At 37.7% G+C, this 21,820-nt stretch overlaps 2 protein-coding genes across 3 annotated transcripts; both read left to right on the plus strand.

Annotated features, from left to right (window-relative positions):
- The first annotated feature begins 748 nt into the window (after positions 1-748).
- On the plus strand, positions 749-9,702 carry ldlrad2 (low density lipoprotein receptor class A domain containing 2). Its single transcript, XM_067431491.1, has 5 exons — positions 749-1,094; positions 3,072-3,572; positions 3,884-4,030; positions 4,115-4,255; positions 7,494-9,702. The coding sequence occupies exons 1-5, from the start codon at positions 1,007-1,009 to the stop codon at positions 7,760-7,762; spliced, it is 1,146 nt and encodes a 381-aa protein (XP_067287592.1). The 5' UTR covers positions 749-1,006; the 3' UTR covers positions 7,763-9,702.
- A 598-nt stretch (positions 9,703-10,300) lies between these two features.
- Positions 10,301-18,950, plus strand: LOC137058043 (transcription initiation factor TFIID subunit 12-like). Of its 2 annotated transcripts, XM_067431195.1 has the most exons (14): positions 10,301-10,474; positions 10,553-10,624; positions 11,127-11,429; positions 12,636-12,713; positions 13,890-13,925; positions 14,015-14,074; positions 14,955-15,014; positions 15,366-15,395; positions 15,541-15,627; positions 15,725-15,743; positions 15,835-15,996; positions 16,077-16,143; positions 17,443-17,471; positions 18,732-18,950. In XM_067431195.1, exons 2-11 carry the CDS (start codon positions 10,570-10,572, stop codon positions 15,911-15,913), a joined length of 807 nt encoding a protein of 268 aa, XP_067287296.1. In that variant the 5' UTR covers positions 10,301-10,474; positions 10,553-10,569; the 3' UTR covers positions 15,914-15,996; positions 16,077-16,143; positions 17,443-17,471; positions 18,732-18,950. The 2 variants fall into 2 exon arrangements, with proteins under 2 accessions (XP_067287296.1, XP_067287297.1); XM_067431196.1 differs by lacking the exons at positions 15,725-15,743; positions 15,835-15,996; positions 16,077-16,143; positions 17,443-17,471; positions 18,732-18,950 and adding exons at positions 14,157-14,216; positions 14,299-14,346 and having other exon boundaries at positions 14,813-15,014; positions 15,541-15,596.
- The last annotated feature ends 2,870 nt before the right edge of the window (positions 18,951-21,820 follow it).

The raw sequence follows: 21,820 nt of genomic DNA on the forward strand, positions 1-21,820 counted from the left end.
TAAACGAGGACATGTCATGTAACATGTAGAGGTTTCTTGTGTCAGAAGAAGATCATGAATGTGGTGCAGAAATCTGTGTGTGTGTGTGTGTGTGTGTGTGTGTTATTGTGTAATATAAGTTATTTTTGGGTTTTTTTTAGAATGATTTTAAAGTAATGTAAAAGTAAAACTGAATTTATTCCTAATAATCTTAACCTTTTTTTGAAGGCTTATGCTTAGATGCTTTAAATTTGTTCTGTACTCAAATACAACTCATCTCTATGCATTAAATTCTTAAAAAAAACTATTAATGTCTTCGACCATATAGTAAAGGGCAAGCAGCAACACAAGTCATCTGACGTGAACTCCTGTAATACTCCTGTAATTATAAAAAGCATCCCATGTTGCGTTTCATTGACTTTGCTGAGAGTTGGCATCTTTGAAGACGCCTACATATTACTTTCATCTGTATCAATAGTTTCACTGATAACTTTGAACAATAATAATAGTGCAGAGTGAATATTTATATCCAAACCTCTGACTAGTATATTAGTAGGCTATGCATGTATTTATAAAACTCCAATAGTTCTCATGAACACTTGTAACTGTGTTCATGTCCAAATGTAATCAGTGTGACAGATGTTCACCCCTGTCTTCAGCTCTAGATGGTGCTTGTGTGGGGGGCAAATTTGAGGGGGTCCTGCACGACTCCTCCTTTAGATCCGTGGCATTGGACCTGTTGTCATGGAAATAGTTCAGACGCATAAATTTGACAGAGGCTTTAAAGACACAAAAGCCGGGATGATGAACAAGGATTAAGCTCGACGCATCTGAGACGGCATAGACAAATATTCCCGCTTCAAAAGCATTAAAAGACACTTCTGGGGGTGTTTCACGGGCTACATGTCGTCTTTATAAATTAGGGGAATGTTTGGTTTTCGCAAGAGTAGACATTGCGCGATTCAAATGCGACAGAACAATTGAGTTTAACATTGGAGGAGCCAGTGCCTTTGCTTGGACACTCGAGATGGACAAAGTGCGATGCATTCAGCACCTGTCAGGATGGTTTGTTCTGTTCAGCTTAATGACACGCCAGAGTCACTCCATTGAGACAGGTAGGGTGATGGGTGTTCACTTCTCAAGATTTATCTCGTTATTACCTCGTCTGAGAAACTTTTTGCAATCGGGTGTCTTCTCGTATTCTGAATTAATTTGTGTGTATTGGCATTAGAACCAGCGCTTGAGTTGCAATGGCTTTTCTCAGACATTTGGCTTGTCCAATGTCGCCCAATTTGTCTTACCACAACTGTAATCTAACGAAGTTAAATGAAAGTAGATTTAAAATTACTTCCAGTCTTTCTCCTCGCTGTTTTCATTCAATACGTTTTTGCAGTTACAACTTTTGAAATAAAACTTAAATAAAAAAGTTAAGTCATCCATTTCATGCCAAAATGCCACATTGCTGTAATATACTGAAGATAAAAAGAGAAGAAAAAATTGCCTACTATAGCCCATATTAAAAATTAAATACTAGGCTATACAGTTTATCATTTTTCCCTAAGTTTTTACCTCCATAAAACCATTTTACTTCAATTACAGTATATATAGGCTAATTATTTCTGGGTGTCTTTCACAATAATAAAAAGCTAAAAAGTTTAGAATAATAATTTATACCACAATATTTTGTATCTGAACTTTAGTAACATTATATATATATATATATATATATATATATATATATATATATATATATATATATATATATATATATATATCGAAAGAAAGATAGATAGATAGATAGATGGTTATCATGGCCTTTCATTATAAGACAATACATCTAGATAGCATACACCTCCTCGTCTGTTCCTGTAAAAAGCCCGTGGCATCTGTGTCATTACCCACAGAGTTGGCACGCTCTTTGCTGTTTTTCTAGAGTTGGACATTACAGTGGGAACCCGGGTGTGATTGGAGCTCAGAGGACTTTGGTCTGGCCAATTAAAACATTTATAGGGAACTTACTATTCTGCTGCTGCTCATTTTTGTGGAAACTCAGTTTCGGATACATGGTTACGGAATATTCTGAGGTATTGGTCCTTTTCCACCAATAGAAGTTTTCTCTGGGCATTCCTGGCAGTGAGACATCACGGATCCACCAGTTGCCCTTGGTAACAAAGCTAATAAACCAAGAGGTTGTAAATCTTCCTATTATTTGGTTCGTATCCCAGATGGGGGGATGCAAAGCCAGTTCATGCTTGTGGTCTTTCTAGATTAGAACTGGATTTGTTCTGTTTTCCTTCCATCCCTGTGTTCTTTATTTCGTTCTACACAACATGGAGTTTGGGTTCTTTGCCACTGTCTCCTTTGGTTTGCTTATTCATGGATTAAAAGGCACCTAATATTCAGGGATATGATTTACTAAGACACTATCAAATAGGGAACACTTTGCCAGGTTAATACTGAACTGATTGCAGAACATGATTTCTCCAAGTGCAACACCTTTTTTGATCCTGGTTGGAACACCATTCCAATCAACCAATCAGATTTGAGGCTTACGATTACGGCTTTATGTCAAGTTTAGGCTTACAACAAGGGTTATGTTTTTCTACATCAGTGTTATCCACCTATCATTTCCCTCTGATTTTAGGGATAACTTATGGGTAGGTTTATTAGTATAGGGACATTTTCGGAAAGAAATGTTTTTCCAGGATCAACAAAATATGTTGACCCAGAAACATGTCTAACTCTGCAAAATCAGGAGATGCAAACTGACTCAGGCTGAAGAAATGACACTGTTGTTTTCCGTAGAGCGGTTCAAAGCTAAATTGAACCTGTTTCATAATTTATGAACTTTTGTCTTTTGTAGAGCTGCTTTACAGCAGAATCTCAATTTGTCATATTTAAGGAATTTTGCATCATTGACTCTTTTATTTTCCTGTTTGTTACTGTTAAGCTTTTTTGAAACAATCTATTGCATATTAAATGCAATATAAAAACGGCGACTTGGGTAACAGTTAACTGAAACAAAAGTTATTTTGAGCCCCACATTTCAGTTTCTCAAAGAAAATGACCATGAATCTCAATATTCCCAACAGTGAATGTGGTGGACTTCTGTGGACAGACGATACAGGGGGACGGCATGATCGTAAAGTCCCACCAGGATTCCCGGAGGTACTACTTTGTCTCCATGGGAACGGATTGCCACCTCACCATGCAGTCCGCCACCCCGCGGGACAAGGTGCAGTTCTACTTCCGCTTTTTCCTGGTCTACAGCCTGCTAAGAGTGTCACCGCACAGCCCCCCGCCCCTCTTCCCGGAATCACCCAGGGGGTCCTCTTCATCTGGCCCGACGCGGCCTGACCTGAGCTTAGAGCCAACCACCAGGGAGGGGCCAGAAGATCCCTGCCATGCTGGCTCTTACATCCAGTTCTACGATGGGAGGGATAAGTCTGCACCCCCAATTGGCCCGCCACTCTGTGGGAAGAGCCCTCCTCGACCAGTGTTGTCAACAGGCACATTTCTTACTCTACGTCTTGTGACACGAGGAACTCAACCAAGGGTGGACTTTGTTGGAGACTTCACTTCATTCAGGCTGGGTTAGAATGTGCTTACGTCCACTTCACAGTAGTGATGGGAGAAACAAAGCTTTTCAAAATGTTTAATGATTTAAACCAACTGGGTTTGCTATTCCAAAGCCACACACCTGCTGGTCAGAACAGTGTAAATGCAATGATAATTCATGCATAAAACACCAAGTGTAATCTATAAACCTATGACGTAACAAAGCATTGTTTACTACAATTCAAAGAAGTTTCACAAAGCAGTGTTTCGAAAGCACCCATCACTACTTCTCAGTCGTTTTAACTTTTAAGCATGATATAACTACTCATATTGGTTTTCTCTCCAGGTTTTAACCAATCAGAGTGCAGCGGAGAGCCTTACTTCAACTGTCGGAATGGGAAGTGTATTCCCATGAGTCTGGTTTGTGCAGATGATAAAGGCATTGACAACTGTGGCGATAGCAGTGACTTAATCGATTATCCCGCTTGCAATGGTCAGTAAAGAGTTTTTTTTAAGAAGGCTGTTCCTTTTGGGATTTGTTCCTGATAGGTCTTGCTCTTGTTTTTGTTTGTTCCAGGTCCTCTATCTACACCCAAGCCCCCGCAGAACCATGTTACCCAACCAGCACGGATGCTGAACATAGTTCCTACTCTGACAGTGTCCACTTTAAAGAACTGTGCCACTCCAAACGCAATTCCTGATCTGGATTCTGTGACTGGTAAGCTCTCCAGTAGTTCTGAAAAGCAATAAAAAAAACATGCATCCAAACAGAAACAAATCTGTTTGGATGCATGTTAATTCTCACACATTTAAAGGAATAGTTGCTTCCCGTTGTACTTTGCCTTGATAGTTGAACGTAGTCATTTTAGTATTTTTATATTTCTTCATGTATGTTGACTTTGCAGTAGAAAATTAAAGGAATAGCTGATCCAAAAAAATGACAATGTCATCAGTCATATACTCACTCTCATGTTGTTTCAAACGTGTATGACTTTCTTTTCTTTTGTGGAACACAAAGAGAATATACCGGTAATGCCACGGCTCTTTTTCATCAAGCTCAAAAAGTGACAAAAAGCCTCATAAAACTAATCAATATGACTATATTGAGTGTTTGTAAGTGTTCTGAATTCATATGTTAGCTTTGTGTGATAAAAAGTTGAAATTTAAATGATAATTTTCTGAAATTGGTCCCCAAATCTCATTTGCATTCGATTTGAGTACCACACCAAAGTCCCTAGTTCCTTGGGAAAGTTTCTACGGTGGAAACGCGGCTTAAACACTGGCAAAACATCTGTTATGTTAAAAATAAAGGTATAGAATTTTGCAATATATATATAAATGTACATAAATTACAAAAATGTTCTATCCCTTTAAGATACGACAGTGGTTTCTTGTCCATCTTGTTAAATCTTGTAATTAAACTCTACAAGACTACAAACGTGTTTTACAGTCTTCCCAGAATGCTGTATGGTTAATTGTAGAAGGCCAAACTAACAAAACCAAGTACATGTTACTGTCTGTTTAAGCTGCTGCAATGTTCAGTAAATCAGTTTTACATGGTTGTGGGTTTAACGTACAAAATCGTTTTTAGTGCATATTTAGACCTTAAAAATTAGTTTAGAAAGATAGATGAAAAGCTGTGAGTGAAGAAAATGGTTCAATGCAGAAGAACCCAAATATGACTACTCCTCAGAAAGCTGGCTCTTTTTGACTGTCCATAAATTTAGTTTCATTGCTGTATAATGGTGAACTCTGAAAGGCTAAGGACACAAAGGCTAACTGAGGAGCACATAAATGCTCATTGCAAACAGTGAGCTGTAAATCAGCTGCTCATTGACACTTCTCAAGAGCACTAGTCTTCTATAAGTAGCAACTACTCACAATTGTGCATTTGAACAAATAGATTTTTCCTCCATATCCGTTCTAAACTGCTTTTAAGAATCCACAGGTGTTCAAACAATGGCACACTACTTGAAGGGACAGAGTTCACAAAGAGAGCTTTAGTTAACAAAAGAAAGTAGCATTATGAGGACTATCATATTTTATTTTACTGTAAAAATGATGTAATGAATAACACAGTCAACAATAAAAAATAAGCAAAATAATAATAATAATGTTTTGTCATTGTAACAAGTTCGATATAGTAAGGAAGGAAGAGGACACAGGGGTCGGCTGGACTGTTGATGCGTATCTTTATTTTCTCTTTCTCAATGTCAATAACACACTTCTTCGTGTGTTCTCAGTCAAACTCATAAGCAACAATAACTTCCGGTTCGCGGCACTTCCGGCTTCCGGGTAAACTCAGTCTCTGTGTTCTCGCACCAACAGTCCGACTCTCTCTCTCTCTGGTCTCCGGTTCCGCTGGTGTTTTATCCCGTCTCCGCGCTCATTACTGGAACAAGAGACAGGTGTTATTGATCTGCGTCCAACCCACTCACTTACCGCTCGTCCCGCGGCCCTCTCTCCCGCTGCAGACCTCGCTGAACCACGCCCCCCTTGCCACAGTCATCAATTGAAATAAAGCTGAAATAAAACACACTATAGCCAAAAGTATTGGGACACCCCTCCAAATCATTGAATTCCGATGTTCTAATCCCTTCCATGGCCACAAGTGTATAAAATCAAGCACATGTGCATTCAGATGCTTCTACAAACATTTGTGAAAGAATGGGTCGCTCTCAGGAGCTCAGTGAATTCAAGCGTGGTACTGTGATCGGTTGCTACCTGTGTAAAAAAGTCCATTTGTGAAATTTCCTCACCAATAGATATTCCATGGTCAACTGTTAGTGGTATAATAACAAAGTGGAAGCAATTGGGAACAACAGCAGCTCAGCCACAAAGTTGTAGGCCATGTAAAATCCCAGAGCAGGGTCAGCGCATGCTGAGGTGCACAGTGCGCAGAAGTCACCAACTTTCTGTCAATATCTACAGACCTCCAAACGTCGTGTGGCCTTCAGATTAGCTCAAGAACAGTGTGTAGAAAGCTTCATGGAATGGTTTTCTATGGCGAGCAGCTGCATCCAAGCCTTACATCACCAAGTGCAATGCAAAGCGCCGGATGTAGTGTGTAAAGTACGCCGCTACTGGACTCTAGATAAGAGCAGTGGAGACGTGTTCTCTGGAGTGACCAATCACGTTTCTCTGTCTGGCAATCCAATTGACTTTTAACTGATTATTTCAGTTAACTTAATATAATTCTTTAACTGTAGGCTTGGTCTGATTGGAAAAGACATAAAATGCATATATATTTTGTTTTTATGTATTTTTTATATTAAGCTAATGAACTATATTGCTTGATGAAACAATTATTTATTCTGAAACCTGTTATTAAACAAATGAAACGATTTACTGTGCAAAGTGTCTTTTGTAATATTGCTGCTGACTCAATGCTAAAGTCACTATCATGGTTTATTGTTTTTTTTTTAAAAAGATGCATGATTACCAGATTTTGATCTCTTTTAAACTTATGCCATAGATAACAGTTTTAAGAGTTAATGTAAGTGTGTTTGTGCTGAATTCATTTAAATCTCACACTGTAAAAATGTTGTAAAAAAAAGTTACCTGCTTGCCTTAAAATTTTGAGTTCATTGAAATTAAAAATTTGAGTTAATACAATGAACATTTTTAAGAATCGACAACCTTTATTGAAATATTATTAAAAGATTTTGTAAGCATATTGGGTAATTGTGTGTTTTATTTCTGATGACGCAGCCAAACATGCCAAATTGTGCTTATTTCATCATTTATCAATTTTATGTCGTTCAGATACAATAATATTTCGAGTTTCTATTTATTAAACCAATTTCCTTCATTGTATTAGCTACATTTTTTAATTAAAAAAAATCAAAATTTTAAGGCAACCAGGTTACTTACTTTTTTAAGTTAAACCAACAATATTTTTTGACAGTGCAGGGTATTGTAGGTCCTCGTCCATTAATGCAATCTTTCTGCTCCAGATTCCCAGGCTTCCATCTCTCTGCTGGCGCTGTATGTGGTTCTGGGTGTGACGGCAGGAGGGGTTCTCATGTGCTGGTGCTGTTGGGCCCCCGGCTGGTTCCTGTGGCGTTTGAGTGTGTTTCGTTTCTTGCCCTGCTGCAACTCCTGCTGCGCGTCCTGCCAGCTATGTGGGCGGAGCTGCTCGCAAAACAAAGACCACCGATTGGCTAAGGTTACACCGGAAGGAGCCGCAACACCCGTGTCTTCCACCACCACGGTGGCTGTGTAAATACACTCATCTGATGTAGCCTCGCTCCATCAAAGACTCATAATGGAGAGACAGAGGACAGTATGTTAGGAAGTGGTATAATAGTAGAAGTGATGTCTTTTCATTATTTCTTTTTTTCATGAAGAATTTTCAAAGAAAATTATAGAACATAATTCAACAAAATCAGCTATTTGTAAAATGTACTTCATACTGGATCTGTGGAAACAACATGAGCTGAGATTTCAAGTTTCTAGTTGCTTTCGCAAAAGTGAAAAAGGAAAGAATTCCACTCTATATTACCTCAGTGGGATACAGCTAACACTAGGACGATCCAGCTTTAAATGACTGGAAATCTATTATTAAAAAATTCCAGTAAAATGCTCATTAAGCTAGCAGAGAGCATTATAGCTGCATTTCTCCAGGTGTTATTGATCACTACCATCTCCTAAAGATGAAAATATAATGAATAAGTAACTTTTTGTGGACCAAACTGTTTCCTGAACATGTGCAGTAGTGACTAAAGCTATTGGATCACATATGAAGGCTGTAGATTTAAGGTTATGGCCAAAAAAGTACCTTTTTCTCAATTTAAGACCAAATCATGCATTTTCACTGACACAAGGGATGTTTGTGAATGTGATCTGCTTTAAAGTACATAATACAACTTTTTTTTAAGCCAGAACTAGTAAATATTTATATTTTACAAAAGTAAAATGTGACTAGTAAATATAATTAGTGGCCATTTTGTAATCTAATCCCAAGGCAAATACCCAACCACACACACACACACACACACACACACAAACATTATCATTCCCAATCTTTATTTTTTTTTTTTGAAGTGTTTTGAGAGAGTTCTGTTTTTGTCTGCTGCTTTAGAAAATAGTAGGACATATATCTTGTGTCAGGCCATTTTTGTGTTGATATAAATATAAAATACAATGACATAAACAAGGTGAGTCATATGAAATTATGAGAAAGGGTCAAAGGTCATCATCCTAGGGGTCATCATCCACCCTGAGTATTTAGATATGTATATTCAATTACCGCGTTCAGATATTTCAGTTTAATGTATATCACTTATGTTCACGAATGTTGTCTGTGTGGTAAGTCTCTTATTCCTGTCTTCAGGATTAAAGGCTGATAGAGAGTTTAGATGCCAGTAAAACTGTAAATACACAATTTCAATCATTAAAAAACTATTTTTATGCGAACAAGTGTTTCAGATTCTCCTTGTGACTGTTTACCAAAGAGAGGGAAAGTTTGGCAAGCACTTCCATTTCAAACTGCGTCTGTTACTTCTGTCACTCCTAGCAACCTTTCAGAGCAGATCCTCTTTGCTCAAAGAAGAATTTCCTTTTCTCTGTTTGACCGATTTATATAATCACCAAACCCCCTGTTCAAACAGCCCCAAGGCGTTTAATATCTGACATTAAGGTGACCTCGATTTTTTTCTCTGAACCCAGGCCGTAGATTCTTTTCAGGCCTTGAAGGCCAAAGCGATGGGTGTGGGTTGATGTTACACCGACCCCATTAAGAACGTCCGTAAACGCATTAAATTAACGGCCCGGCATTGTCCCTGCGGTATCTCTCTGACACAAGCGGCCGCAAACGTCATTGATGACCCACTCACACAACACGCCTAAATTGTTTGGCCATGTCAATAAAAAGAATGAGAGAATGTGTAAATATCACCCAAAATAGAATACTATAAAGGCCAAAAATATAGAATTTCCATTTGCCAAACAATGCTGTTGGCCAATATTTGCTGGGTTTTATTGATGACATTGTATGTTTTCCTCAAAAAGGGACAAAAGCATCCCTTGATGACATCACAGTAGACTTTTTGAGCCAATGTGAGGCTTAAGCATTTCTTTTTTTGCCTGCACAGGTCTGTAGGTTTTATAGGGGAGTCTGGAGGCTTGACGATTAAGCTTGACAATGACTCTAATAAAGCACCAGTGTTGGGATAACATGATTGCATTACATAATCAGATTACTTTTGATGTAACGAGTAAAGTAACACATTACTTTATAAATGTACACATTTTTAGTTAAACTTTCAATAAAAATGGGTTACTTTTTAGGGAGTAGCACAATATTGCAACGCATTACTTTAAAAGTAACTTTCCCTTACATTGTTCAGCACATGTTCTCTAAAGGCTCCCTGAGACTGAGTGTTGTCTTTCTCATTCACAACATCAACAAGTGTTTCTGAAAAATAAAAATAATGTTGGAATATCCAGTATTTTTCTCTGGCTGATGCCTGCTGATTTTATTAGATACATCCATTTTTCCCCCTCAAGATTTCATATTATCAGACTAAATGCATCAAATTTCTCTATGCAAATTTTAAAATAAGATATAGTTTAGACTTTAGGCCTGATGATTCAACATTCTCCTAGATTAAAATGAGCTATTCGGACATTGTGAAAGGTAACAGCATGAATCATAATCTGACTTTAAGGACCATTGTACTTCTCGTTTTCCACTTCTGTAGAACAACAGCGATGAAAAAAGTTGTGAAAGTGACTGTGAACTTCCTTTTTAGATGTCTTCATCATCACCCTTGTTATTTACCTGTTTCAGAAGTTTGCTTCTTACTTTTCTTACTTGTTTTGTCCTTTTGTTAATTGTGATGCCATTCTGAGATCGATTCATGGTAATTGGTTAAATATATTTTTTATATAGCACACAAATGTCAGGTTGAACAGACGTTTCACCCATTTTGAGGTAAGTCTCAATTCCTACTTCTCTCTCAGACTGAGTATAGTGTCTATTGTTCACTTCTAATGGAATGTTTGTTCACAGTGTCTTCAGACAGTGAAATGGCCCTGTTCATCTTCATAACCTTTCAGCTTTTACTGCAGGTTAGATCACAGGGTAAGTGATTTATCATGCTTTACAATGGTTTTAACCCAGCTAACATAATGCTCTGAACGTTTGGCTAATGTTCACATTGTTATGAAAATGCTATTTCTAAATGTTCTTTCTAAACTTTGAGACATTCATCAGGACATTTTCTGTTGTGTGTGTGTGTGTGTGTGTGTGTGTGTGTGTGTGTGTGTGTGTGTGTGTGTGTGTGTGCGTGTGTGCATGTGTAAAAAAAAGGATCAGTTGACTCAAAAATGTTAGGAAACCCATTGCCTTAAAATAAAGCAATAAACTTTACAATAAAAAATTAAGTTGAACTTCGACTTTTACATTTTTATATAAACCTTTACTTGTCTTAATCATATTCAAGAGTCAATAGTTTCAAATTGAATTATCTTGTTGAGTGACATTAATACAAGCACGAAGAGTTTGTATGTAATATAATTAAATTAATAATTAATTGTGATTATTTTATTGCAACGGTGAATTTATGTATCATCTTTTTTTATAGGTTTGCCGCAAGCTAACCTGACAATATTTCCTACATTTGCCAACAATGAAGAAAAGGTGCGGATGGTCTGTGGAGGTTATGAGAATCATCGTGTGTCTGAATGCATGTTCTACCTTTCAGGACAGGAGGACTTTAAAACACCGAGTGGATTGTGTAACCTCACTCTTACCATCCGCAAACTGATCATGTGGTCACGAGATTCAGAGAGTTCACATATCAACATATCCTGCTACTATTCTGTGTATAGCTTAGGAGAAAATGCAACATCACCTCCTTCCGACAAAGTCCCAGTAAGGGTCAGAGGTAAGCTGTTTAATCACTTTTTGTTATAATATTGTATTGGTCCTACTTTTCCTGCCAAAACAGCCCTGACCCTTCAAGGCATGGACTCCACTAGACTCCTGAAGCTGTGCTGTAGTATCTAGCACCAAGATGTTAGCAGCAGATTCTTTAAGTCCTATACGTTTCTAGGTGGGGCCTTCATGGATGTTTTTGTTCAGCACATCCAACAGATGCTCGATTATTCGATTGAGATCTGGTGAACTTGGAGGCCAAGTGAACTCCTCAAACTTATTGTTGTGCTCCTCATGCCATTCCTGAACATTTGCTTAGTGGCAGGGCACATTATACTGCTGAAAGAGGACACAGCCACCAGAAAATACTGTCTCCATTAAAAGGGTGTACATGGTCTGCAACAATTCTTAGGTAGGTGGTCAAGTAAATCCTAACATCCACATGAATGGCAGGACTCAAGGTTTCCCAGCAGAACATTGCCCAAAGCATCACACTGCCTCCGCCGGCTTACCTTCTCCCCATAGTGCATCCTGGTGCCATGTGTTCCCCAGGTAACCGACACACACGCACCCGGCCATGCACATTATGTAAAAGAAAATCTGATTCATCAGACCAGGCCGCCTTCTTCCATTGCTCTGTGCTCACGTGCCCACTGTTGGTCCTTCTGGCGGTGGACAGGGGTCAGCATGGGCACCCTGACTGATCTGCGGCTATGCAGTCCCATACGCAACAAACTGCGATGCACTGTGTATTCTGACACCTTTCTATCAGAACCAGCATTAACTTCTTGAGCAATTTGAGCTACAGTAGCTTATCTGTTTGACTGGACTGCACAGGCCAGCCTTCACTCCCCACATGGATCGATGATCCTTGGCCATGACCTGTCGTTTCTCCACTGTTCCTTCCTTTGACAACTTTTGACAGATCCTGACCACTGCAGACCGGGAACTCCCCACAAGAGCTGCAGTTTTGGAGATGTTCTGACCAAGTCGTCTAGCCATCGCAATTTGGCACTTGTCACATTTGCCCATTTTTCTGCTTCTAACACATCAGCTTTAAAGCAAAAATGTTCACTTGCTGCCTAATATATTTCACCCAATAATAGGTGCCATGATGAATAGATAACCAGTGTTATTCACTTCACCTGTCAGTGGTCATAATGTTAGGCCTGATTGGTGTATAATGTGCTTTATTCATGTTTTTGTATCTCATAAGGTTTGGCTGCCATGTCATCTTTGTCACCGATCACAGAGGACAGCCCAACTACACTGATCCCCAATGGAACCTCTGAAGGTGGAGTTTTTAATTTAATTTCCCGCTTTTCTGATTTAACTTGTATTCATTCGTATTCTTGTCACATAAGAAAACACTAAGGAGCATTTCAGTTGCTTTACTCAAGCACCCAATAGGCTTTAGTTAAGTCACAGTCATAAACTTTGTATTTGCATGGCCAAAAGTTAGGGATGCACCGAATATTCGGCAACCGAAATTATTCGGCCGAAAATAGCCAAAAAAAGCACTTTCGGCATTCGGCCGAATAAGTAAAAAGGCCGAATAATTTTGGCCGAACAATGACGTTTTTAATGACGCGATCAAAAAGTAACCCACGTAGAGTAAGAGATGCGTGCTTTATGCAGCAAACATGTCAGCAGTGTGGAAGCACTGTTTAGTGCTGAAATTTAGTGCTCATGTCATCGATGAGAAGAGGAACTGACTTTCATGTGAGAAAGCAGAGAAGCTACTTTTCATAAAGAAGAACCTGCCACTTTTCCTGAAGAAGTAGGCTAAGTAGGCTTATGTCTAAGACAGTTATTTATTTGTTGTGGGTTCATCCACATTTTTTGCACTATTCAATGCACATTAGTTGTTGTAGACATACAGAGTTACATTCTTTCAGCAGTCAGTTATAGGCCTAACATAGGCTATTCAAGAAGGGGGGCTTCTAAGATGGCCAAATAAAAATATATTTTTTATTTTACTAATTATTTATTTTAAGTTATGTTGTGCTTAGTTTGTATAATATCTGCTGGAATGTTAAAAAAAATTCAGTGTTAAATAAATATTTTGAAATTGTATTTTTGTTATTTGATTTATTTCTCTGAAAAGCAACACAAAAAAGTAAAAAGCAAATTGCCAAATAAATGGAAAAAATGCGAAACACCGCGTTCGGTATTCGGCCTTCGGTCTTCGGCCAAGCATTTCATTATTATTCGGTTTCGGCTTCGGCCAAGAATTTCATTTCGGTGCATCCCTACCAAAAGTGTGTATACACCCTTGACAGTCAATATGTAAAAGAAAGACTGTGAAATTTATTGTATATATTTGTTAAAAAATAATTATGTGACCTTTTAGGACAATGGCATATAGACTAATTGCCAACATAATCCATTAAAGATTGTAAAGATTTTTTTTTAAATCAGCATGTGTCTTTCTTATAATTGTGATTTTATATATAAACATGAATTTCAGCAAATTTGTCCTCTGCATCAACAACGGACACAACATGTAAGTGTGCAATCAACCGACATAACACTTTTTCATTTTGTAAACATAATTATTATTGTTTAGTCCATTCATATTTTTTTAACTCGTAGTGGTTTCAGTAGCTTTGGCTGTAACATCCAGTACTGAAATCATAACAGATCCGATAACCAGTAAGTGATTCTTTCCTTCCATAATTATTTATCAAAGATTTTGATTGGTTGGCTTTAAATATACTCACATGCATTTGTTTAGTTACCACAGATATGTCCAGTATAACCAATGACAGCAGTGGTTTAACAAGTCCTGCAAATGGTAAGTCCTCAGGTCTTCTCTTCTGATCAATAATATTACTGAAGCCAAAACACATTTGATTGATTGATTTACAAATCTTCAGCATCCCTGGAATCGACTACACTTGCTGAAACTACAGAACATGCATCAGGTAACCAAACTAACAAAAAAGGTTCTCAGAACGTTTTGATATAGTTCTCATCAAAACATATTTCTATTTAATTTTTTTCTTTTTTCAAAACGTCCAGTGTTTTAAATGTTTTTTTTTAAACGTCTTTGGTTATGTGAATATTAAGGAAGCATTTCATTTGATAAATCTTCAAACATTATGGAACTGTTACTTTTGAAATGTTCTCTGAACATTCTGAAACAGCTCGTATTGTTTAAAAAACTTTAGATGAATGTCCAAGTAAAACATTTCAGAAAATAAATGCTCCACAAATGATGTATAAATAACTTTTTTTGTGCTAATGTTTTGAGAATATTATTTAAGACCAGAAAACTTTGAATGAACATTCTAATAATGTTACTTAAATAACATTTGATCATAAATTTGAGAGAACCTTTCCTAAACATGGAAATTATAGTTTTTTCCATTAATAATTTTTAACTCGTAGTGGTTTCAGTAGCTTTGGCTGTAACATCCAGTACTGAAATCATAACAGATCCAATAACCAGTAAGTGCTGCTTTCCTTCTCATAATTATATATTAAAGATTTGAATTGGTTGGCTTTAAATATACTCATCTACATTGTTTAGTTACCACAGATATGACCAGTATAACCCATGACAGCCGTGGTTTAACAAGTCCTGCAAATGGTAAGTCCTCAGGTCTTCTCTTCTGATCAATACAATTACAGTAGTATTACTAGTATTGTTTTAAAAAAACTTTAGAAGAACATCCAACTAAAACATTTCAGAAAATAAATGCTCCACAAATGACGTACAGTATTAATACCTTTTTTTGTGCTAATGTTTTGAGAACTTTATTTAAAACCAGATAACTTTGAGAGAACCTTTCCAGAACATTAGTCAAATGTATATAAGAGCACTCCTTATAAGCTGGGAAATTACTCTAAAATGTGCATTTCTTATATAGAGAGAGTTATTTATACACGTTGAAAACAATACACATGCTAATGGTCAATTTCTCCTTAAATTTCCTCTCAGTGATTGAAGGGAAAAGGTACTTAAATAAAAGTAAGTACCTCTACTCAGAGGCTTAAGTTATTCCATGAAGAAGAAATTCATTAGAAGCCAATGGCAGCATTATTTTTTTTTACACTTATTACAGAAATCCAAAAGTGTATTACTTGCAAATCTCTTGTATCTTTGTCTGACACAGAAATGTTGTACTTTATTGCTGTGGTTGCAACTAGCGGAGGAATTGTGCTGACTGGCGTCGTAGGCATCTGTTTTTACATATGTACACGTAAGTGTAAAAAATTGACATGTCTTCCATATGGCTTATAGATTTAACATTCTGATTGAAAAGTTGACACACTGATTTGATCTTTTCTTAATCGCAGGAAGGCCAAAGGATGAGAGGTAAAGATTTGTTTTGTGCATGCATATTGGTGAAATTATACGAAAATAAGGGATAAAGAGACACACTAAATATATTTGTGAAATTTACTAGGATTTGGCTTGAAAAAAATTGTAAAAAACAGGGTAAGTTCATTTTCTCCTCAAAACGTAAGCCATATCTTACTAAATAGTCAAATACAGGTTAATGTCAAGGTTTGCTGAAATCTTGATCTGTATTATAGGAGTTTATTTACCAAGTTCCGGTTCAGACTCAGTAAGTATTACTGACATTATTATCCATCTACAGGATCATTTTAATATTTGACACTATTTAGATCAATCTTTGTTATTTAGTCTGGTGAGGAAGATACAGCTTTTTACTCAACCATCAACTCAGGGCAATCCACCTCTCACCAACCAGGTAAAGAGTAAAACTAATCCCCTCCACATCATGTACTATATTGTATTTTGTGTATTATTTTATGTAAATATCATTATAATTTATTATAGGCTATGAATCATAGCAAACAGTTTAGAGTGATTTACAAGCCTTTGCTTTAACAGGCACTGAGATGATTTCATATTATTCGCTTAATCCAGAGGAGAACTGGCCCCCCGACTGAGCCTGGTTTCTCTTTAGGTTAGGTGTGTTAGGGTTCGGGTTCGGGTTAGTTGAACAAGTTGACATGTAATTCCGAAGTTACTTAAAGGGGTACTTCAGCGCTGGATAGATGAATCTGTATTTAAACTGGGTCAATAATGTAGTATAAATGTGAAATTATTTTTGAATTTGGTACTTTCTAGTCTGAGAAAAGACAGAAAATGTATTTTTGTCTCATGGGGATGAAAGACTACAATTCCCAGAATGATTTGCTGCCCTGTGAGGCCATTCCCAAAGCCACCTACTGGATTACTGTGACTGAGTTGGAGAAGACACTACAATTAAATACTGAACGTGTCTGTTCAATATAATGAGTGAGTCACCGCGCGAGTATCACAGCACTGAGCACTAACTGCAGGAGTAAGATAAATGAGCTGATGAGCTCTCGTGATGAGAGCTGAGGTAATCGCGACTACACTCGCGGCATACATTCACAACGGGAGTTCAGTCTGGAACGTTTCAGTTCATGCCTTTGCAAGCTTAACTTTCATAAAAATTAATTTGAGAAGTTAAAATACTTACATTGCTCACCATAGCTCCGTTTAAATGAGTGCCTGTAGCTGCGACCTGAGCTGTGAGTGTGATCTCCATCCCACATGCACAGGTTCAAAACATGCGGAAATGGCTCCCTCTGCTGGCTGTAGTCTTTAGCCTTTGGCCAAACATTCCTCCTATGATGCAAATATCGTCAATTCGCATCATAGGAGGAATTTTTCCAGAAATAAAATGCATAAATCTCTTGTCTCAGGGGGATATGAGGGGGGAAAGCACAATCATTTGAATATACTCCGGGATTTCTACTGATACAAAGCCATATGCTAATCGCTGAAGTAACCCTCTAAAGTCAGTAGAATGTCTGTTGGACCATCATAAGTGTTAGCAAACCATCTACTAATACTCTAATGGAAGTTAGTTGACATGTGGTTACTTATAGTTAGTAGAATGTATAAAGTTGACCAGAGTTACCAAATAATAATTTAGCAAATTTCGAATCTTACTGTTATCCTACTTATATATACCACCATGGTCATAATTTGATTTGTGATGTGTCTTATGCAGGAAACAGTGAAGAATCAAAGCAAACGAAGGTGAGTAAGGGTGCGTTCACACTTGTAGTTCGGTTCGTTTGGTTAGTTTGGTCCGGACCAAAAAACAAAAACAAACATAATAGTCCTGGTCCGCTTAGCGTTCACACAGGCATTTTTAACAGCGAACCTAAAGTTACCGAACCAAAGGCACAGGGAGACGCTCACAACCTGATTGGTCGGCTTATATGACGTAGGAGCTCGTTTACCGAACATGCAAAACAATGCTGTGTGCGGATTACACGCGCGGGCATTTATGCGTGTACATATGGCATTATTTTTTACCAGAGGACTCATGAAGAGCTCATGAAATGTTCACAACATTCAAAACAACGCTGTGTGCTGGATTAAACGCGATCATTTTATGCGTGTAACACATGGCATTATTTTTTTTACCAGAGAACTCATGAAGAGCTCATGAAATGTTCAAAACAACGCTGTGTGCTGGATTAAACGCGATCATTTTTTGCGTGTAACACATGGCATTATTTTTTTTACCAGAGAACTCATGAAGAGCTCATGAAATGTTCAAAACAACGCTGTGTGCTGGATTAAACGCGATCATTTTATGCGTGTACATGTGGCATTATTTTTACCCGCTGATAACTCATGAAGAGCTCATAAAATGTTCAAAACATTCAAAACAGCAGCAGGATTTCCTCCGTTGTGCAGAAAAGAGACAGGCGACTCTTATGCAAAAGAGACGGCCGTTCTGTCGTCTGTACAGCTAATAATGGGCAACACAGGAACTTTGATGAGAAGAGCCAGGTTTGCTTTTTGTGTGTTTTTTCTAGCATTTTCGAAACATGCTCGTCAGACCAAATATTGATGAGGCACTTCCTCGTTGCTCTACGTTTGCCCTCTAACGTTAAAGTTACTCATTTTGGATAACGTACACCGATCTTTCCGCGTCGTCAAATCAGCTGCATTATGCGTGGCATCTTGTGACATTATACGTCCGGTTTTTGGTCCGTTTACATGTCTTTGGTCCGTGTTGCGTTCATATATCAATCGAACCGCACCAGAGTTCGTTTGGAAGCGGACCGAGACCCATCTTTTTAGCGGTCTCGGTCCGCTTGTTTGGTGCGCACCAGAGTTCGGGTGGCAGCGTTCACATATGTTCAAATGAACCGCACTAACCGAGCAATCGCACCAGGGTTCGTTTTAATCGAACCAAACATGACAAGTGTGAACGCACCCTAAATCAGATGCACATGCGTATGCAATTATTTATCCTCATTCTAAGACTCACTTTTCCTCCAGGCTGAATTGAATCCTTTGTATTGCACCATCTCCACTGAACCGCCCGTCTCCAGTGACACCAATGTTTACAGTCTTCTGACGGTCCTCTGAGAGAATCAAACTCAGCCGCTACTATTTTAATTCAAGCCAGAATTGATCAGTCTTCATTTTAAACAGGATGTAATACTCCATAGCAAATGCATGTTAAACCTCCGCTTTCCAAACAACCTCCTAACCAATCATAGCTCATACGTCACAAGCTTCTATTAGTTAACTTGCATTTTCACACATGTAGCCACTAAAAGGTACAGCATGAATATGCATACTGTTACAGAATAATAATTGCATAATTATCATACTGTGTTATTGTGAATGGCAATTGTATTGATGATCACAAGCGTCACTGTTACCTGCCAAAGACACTCATATTTTGTTCCTTTGCTTGACTCTGTGAATATTTTCACCTGATGTTCATATTTAAGCAGCTAATTTTTACATTCACTCTTAGAAGAAAAGGTTCTGTATATAGATCTCAGGCGCTTCATATAGGGCTTCCCAGTTTTTATTTCACTTTAATTCAATTTTATGAATTAAACAACCCGTTAAACATGAAAGTATAATGAAATCACTAAGATATATAGAACCCTTTTTGCCATAAAGGATTCTACAAAATTGAATCTAGAAGCTTGGGGTTCTATATAACCCTTTTGAAACTTTGTTTTAAGAGTGAGATTTTTTTGGGTCCCTTTTTCTGTTCTTCAAAAGTAATCATCTAAAATATCCACATCTGTTTTGTTCAAATGGACTCATGAGCATTATTTGTCAGATTAATTCTGAATAGTTTTATAATCATGTTTTATAGTCATGGGATCTTATGGGAATTAAAATACTAAATAAATTATACAAATTTGTACAAAAAGGCCTACATTGTTTTGTTTGCTGTTGGATTAAGTAATAGCTCAGGCAACTCATTTGAAAAGGGATATTTCTGTTTTTGTGATTGCACCAAAGGTCAAATGTTCAAATGAACCATTCAAAGACTTTCACTGGCTGTGTTTCCAGTTTTGTATGATGAACCAAGTACAAACATTCACACACATTAAATTATGTTTAAAAAAAGAAAAGAAATTATGACTATTTTTCAGCAATATCTATTTCCAATAAATGCTGTTTTTTTATTTTCTATTGACCAAAGGATCCTGGTACCAAGGTGTTAGCAGCAGATCCTTTAAGTCCTGTTAGTTGCGAGGTGGGGCCTTCATGGATCAGACTTGTTTGTTCAGCACATCCCACAGGTCGATTGGATTGAGATCTTGGAAATTTGGGGGCCAAGTCAACCCATTCTACACTCATCGTGTGCTCCTCAAACAATTCCTGAACCATTTTTGCTTTGTGGCAGGCACATTATCCTGCTGAAAGAGGACACAGCCACCAGGGAATACTGTTTCCATGAAAGGGTGAACATGGTCTAGTGCTTAGGTAGGTGGTACATGTGAAAGTAACATCCACATTGATGTCAGGAGCCAAAGTTTCCCAGGTAGGTGACACACACCGACCTGGCCATCCACATGATGTAAAAGAAAACATGATTCATCAGACCAGGCCGCCTTCTTCCATTGCTCTGTAGTCCAGTTCTGAGGCTAACATGCCCACTTGGCGCTTTCGGCAGTGGACAGAGGTCAGCATGGACACCCTGACTGGTCTGCAGCCATGCAGCCTTCACTCCCCACGTGCATCAAAAAACCTTGGCCATCCATGATCATGTCATGCAGTTTTGGAGATGCTTTGACCCAGTCGTCTAGCTATCACAGTTTGGCCCTTGTCAAATTGTTCTTGCTTTCTTTCTTGCTTCATTTTTCCTGCTTCTAACACATCAACTTTGAGGACAAAATGTTCACTTGCTGCCTAATATATCCCACCCACTAACGGGTGCCTTGATGTCATAATGTTATGCCTGACCCATAGCAGATCTATATAATTCTATAGGGTGAATTCAGGGTCATTGGGATACTTTTTCCGAGTCATCTCAATGGCAAAATGTGTCCCAGTCACCCTGAAATCACTGTATATATTTTTTAATATGTTACTGGATTTATATTAATGGTGTATCTGATAAAAGATACAACATATATGTTTCTGTAAACTAAATGTTATATGCAATGCAGTTAACATGTGCTCAGTTCACTGATGACACAGAAAACTATAAACTTAAAGTGAAAACATGAAAATGATAAAACATACATGGAAATTAATGTTATAAATATAATCTAGAAGAAAATATTAATCAGAGCTTATAAGAAACCTGCCTCTTCCATGCAGACACAATGCAGAAAAGGAAGAGGAGGTGCAAAGAAAGGAATTAATATTAACATGCTAAAGTCAGAAAATTAAACATTTAGAATGCTTTCCATACCCAGATGAGAGAGTGCACCAAACTAAGAAAAGGACCAACCCGAGTGACCGAACCCTGACACAGATATCTGCTATTCTTAGCTCCATCTCTGCTCAACTCTACATTTGTCTTCTGCAGCCACACTGCTGTCCTGTGGTTTGAAAAACCTCAGTGCTTCAGAAAAACACAAACTATTGTGAGAAAATAGATTTTAGATAGATTTTAAGATACATCATATTCTGACTTTCCCTTTAGCAACAGAGTTTGTGTGTGTTCTCATTTATTTGGTTTGATTGAAGTAGCTGATCATTATACTACCTGTGTCAAATGTGTAATATTATAGAGGCATATCGTGTCATATTTTTCTTATTTCCTTCTTCCTCATTTGCATTTGATGTCTTTGTGTCCGTTCACCTTTCATGTGACGCTGTCATGGTTCTGCTCGTTCTCTTTATTTTTACACTCTTTCTGGAGGTTCATCCTCAAAGTAAGTGAGTTTCATTTTTTTAATCAAGTTGTATCTCATGTCAGGTGTCTGTTCTCCTCTGATTTAGTAGAGTTTGCACATTTTTACCTTTACTGTAATATTTTCTCCATTATTTATAAGAACTGCTGATTTTAGGAATGACTTTTTAGAATGTAAATAAACATTTACAGCCAAAATAACAATTGCAAAACATTTACAGACAAAATATAGAGCTCTAAATATCAAGCAATG

This window comes from Pseudorasbora parva, chromosome 22 (assembly GCF_024679245.1).
Source record: "Pseudorasbora parva isolate DD20220531a chromosome 22, ASM2467924v1, whole genome shotgun sequence".
Classification (NCBI taxonomy): domain Eukaryota; kingdom Metazoa; phylum Chordata; class Actinopteri; order Cypriniformes; family Gobionidae; genus Pseudorasbora; species Pseudorasbora parva.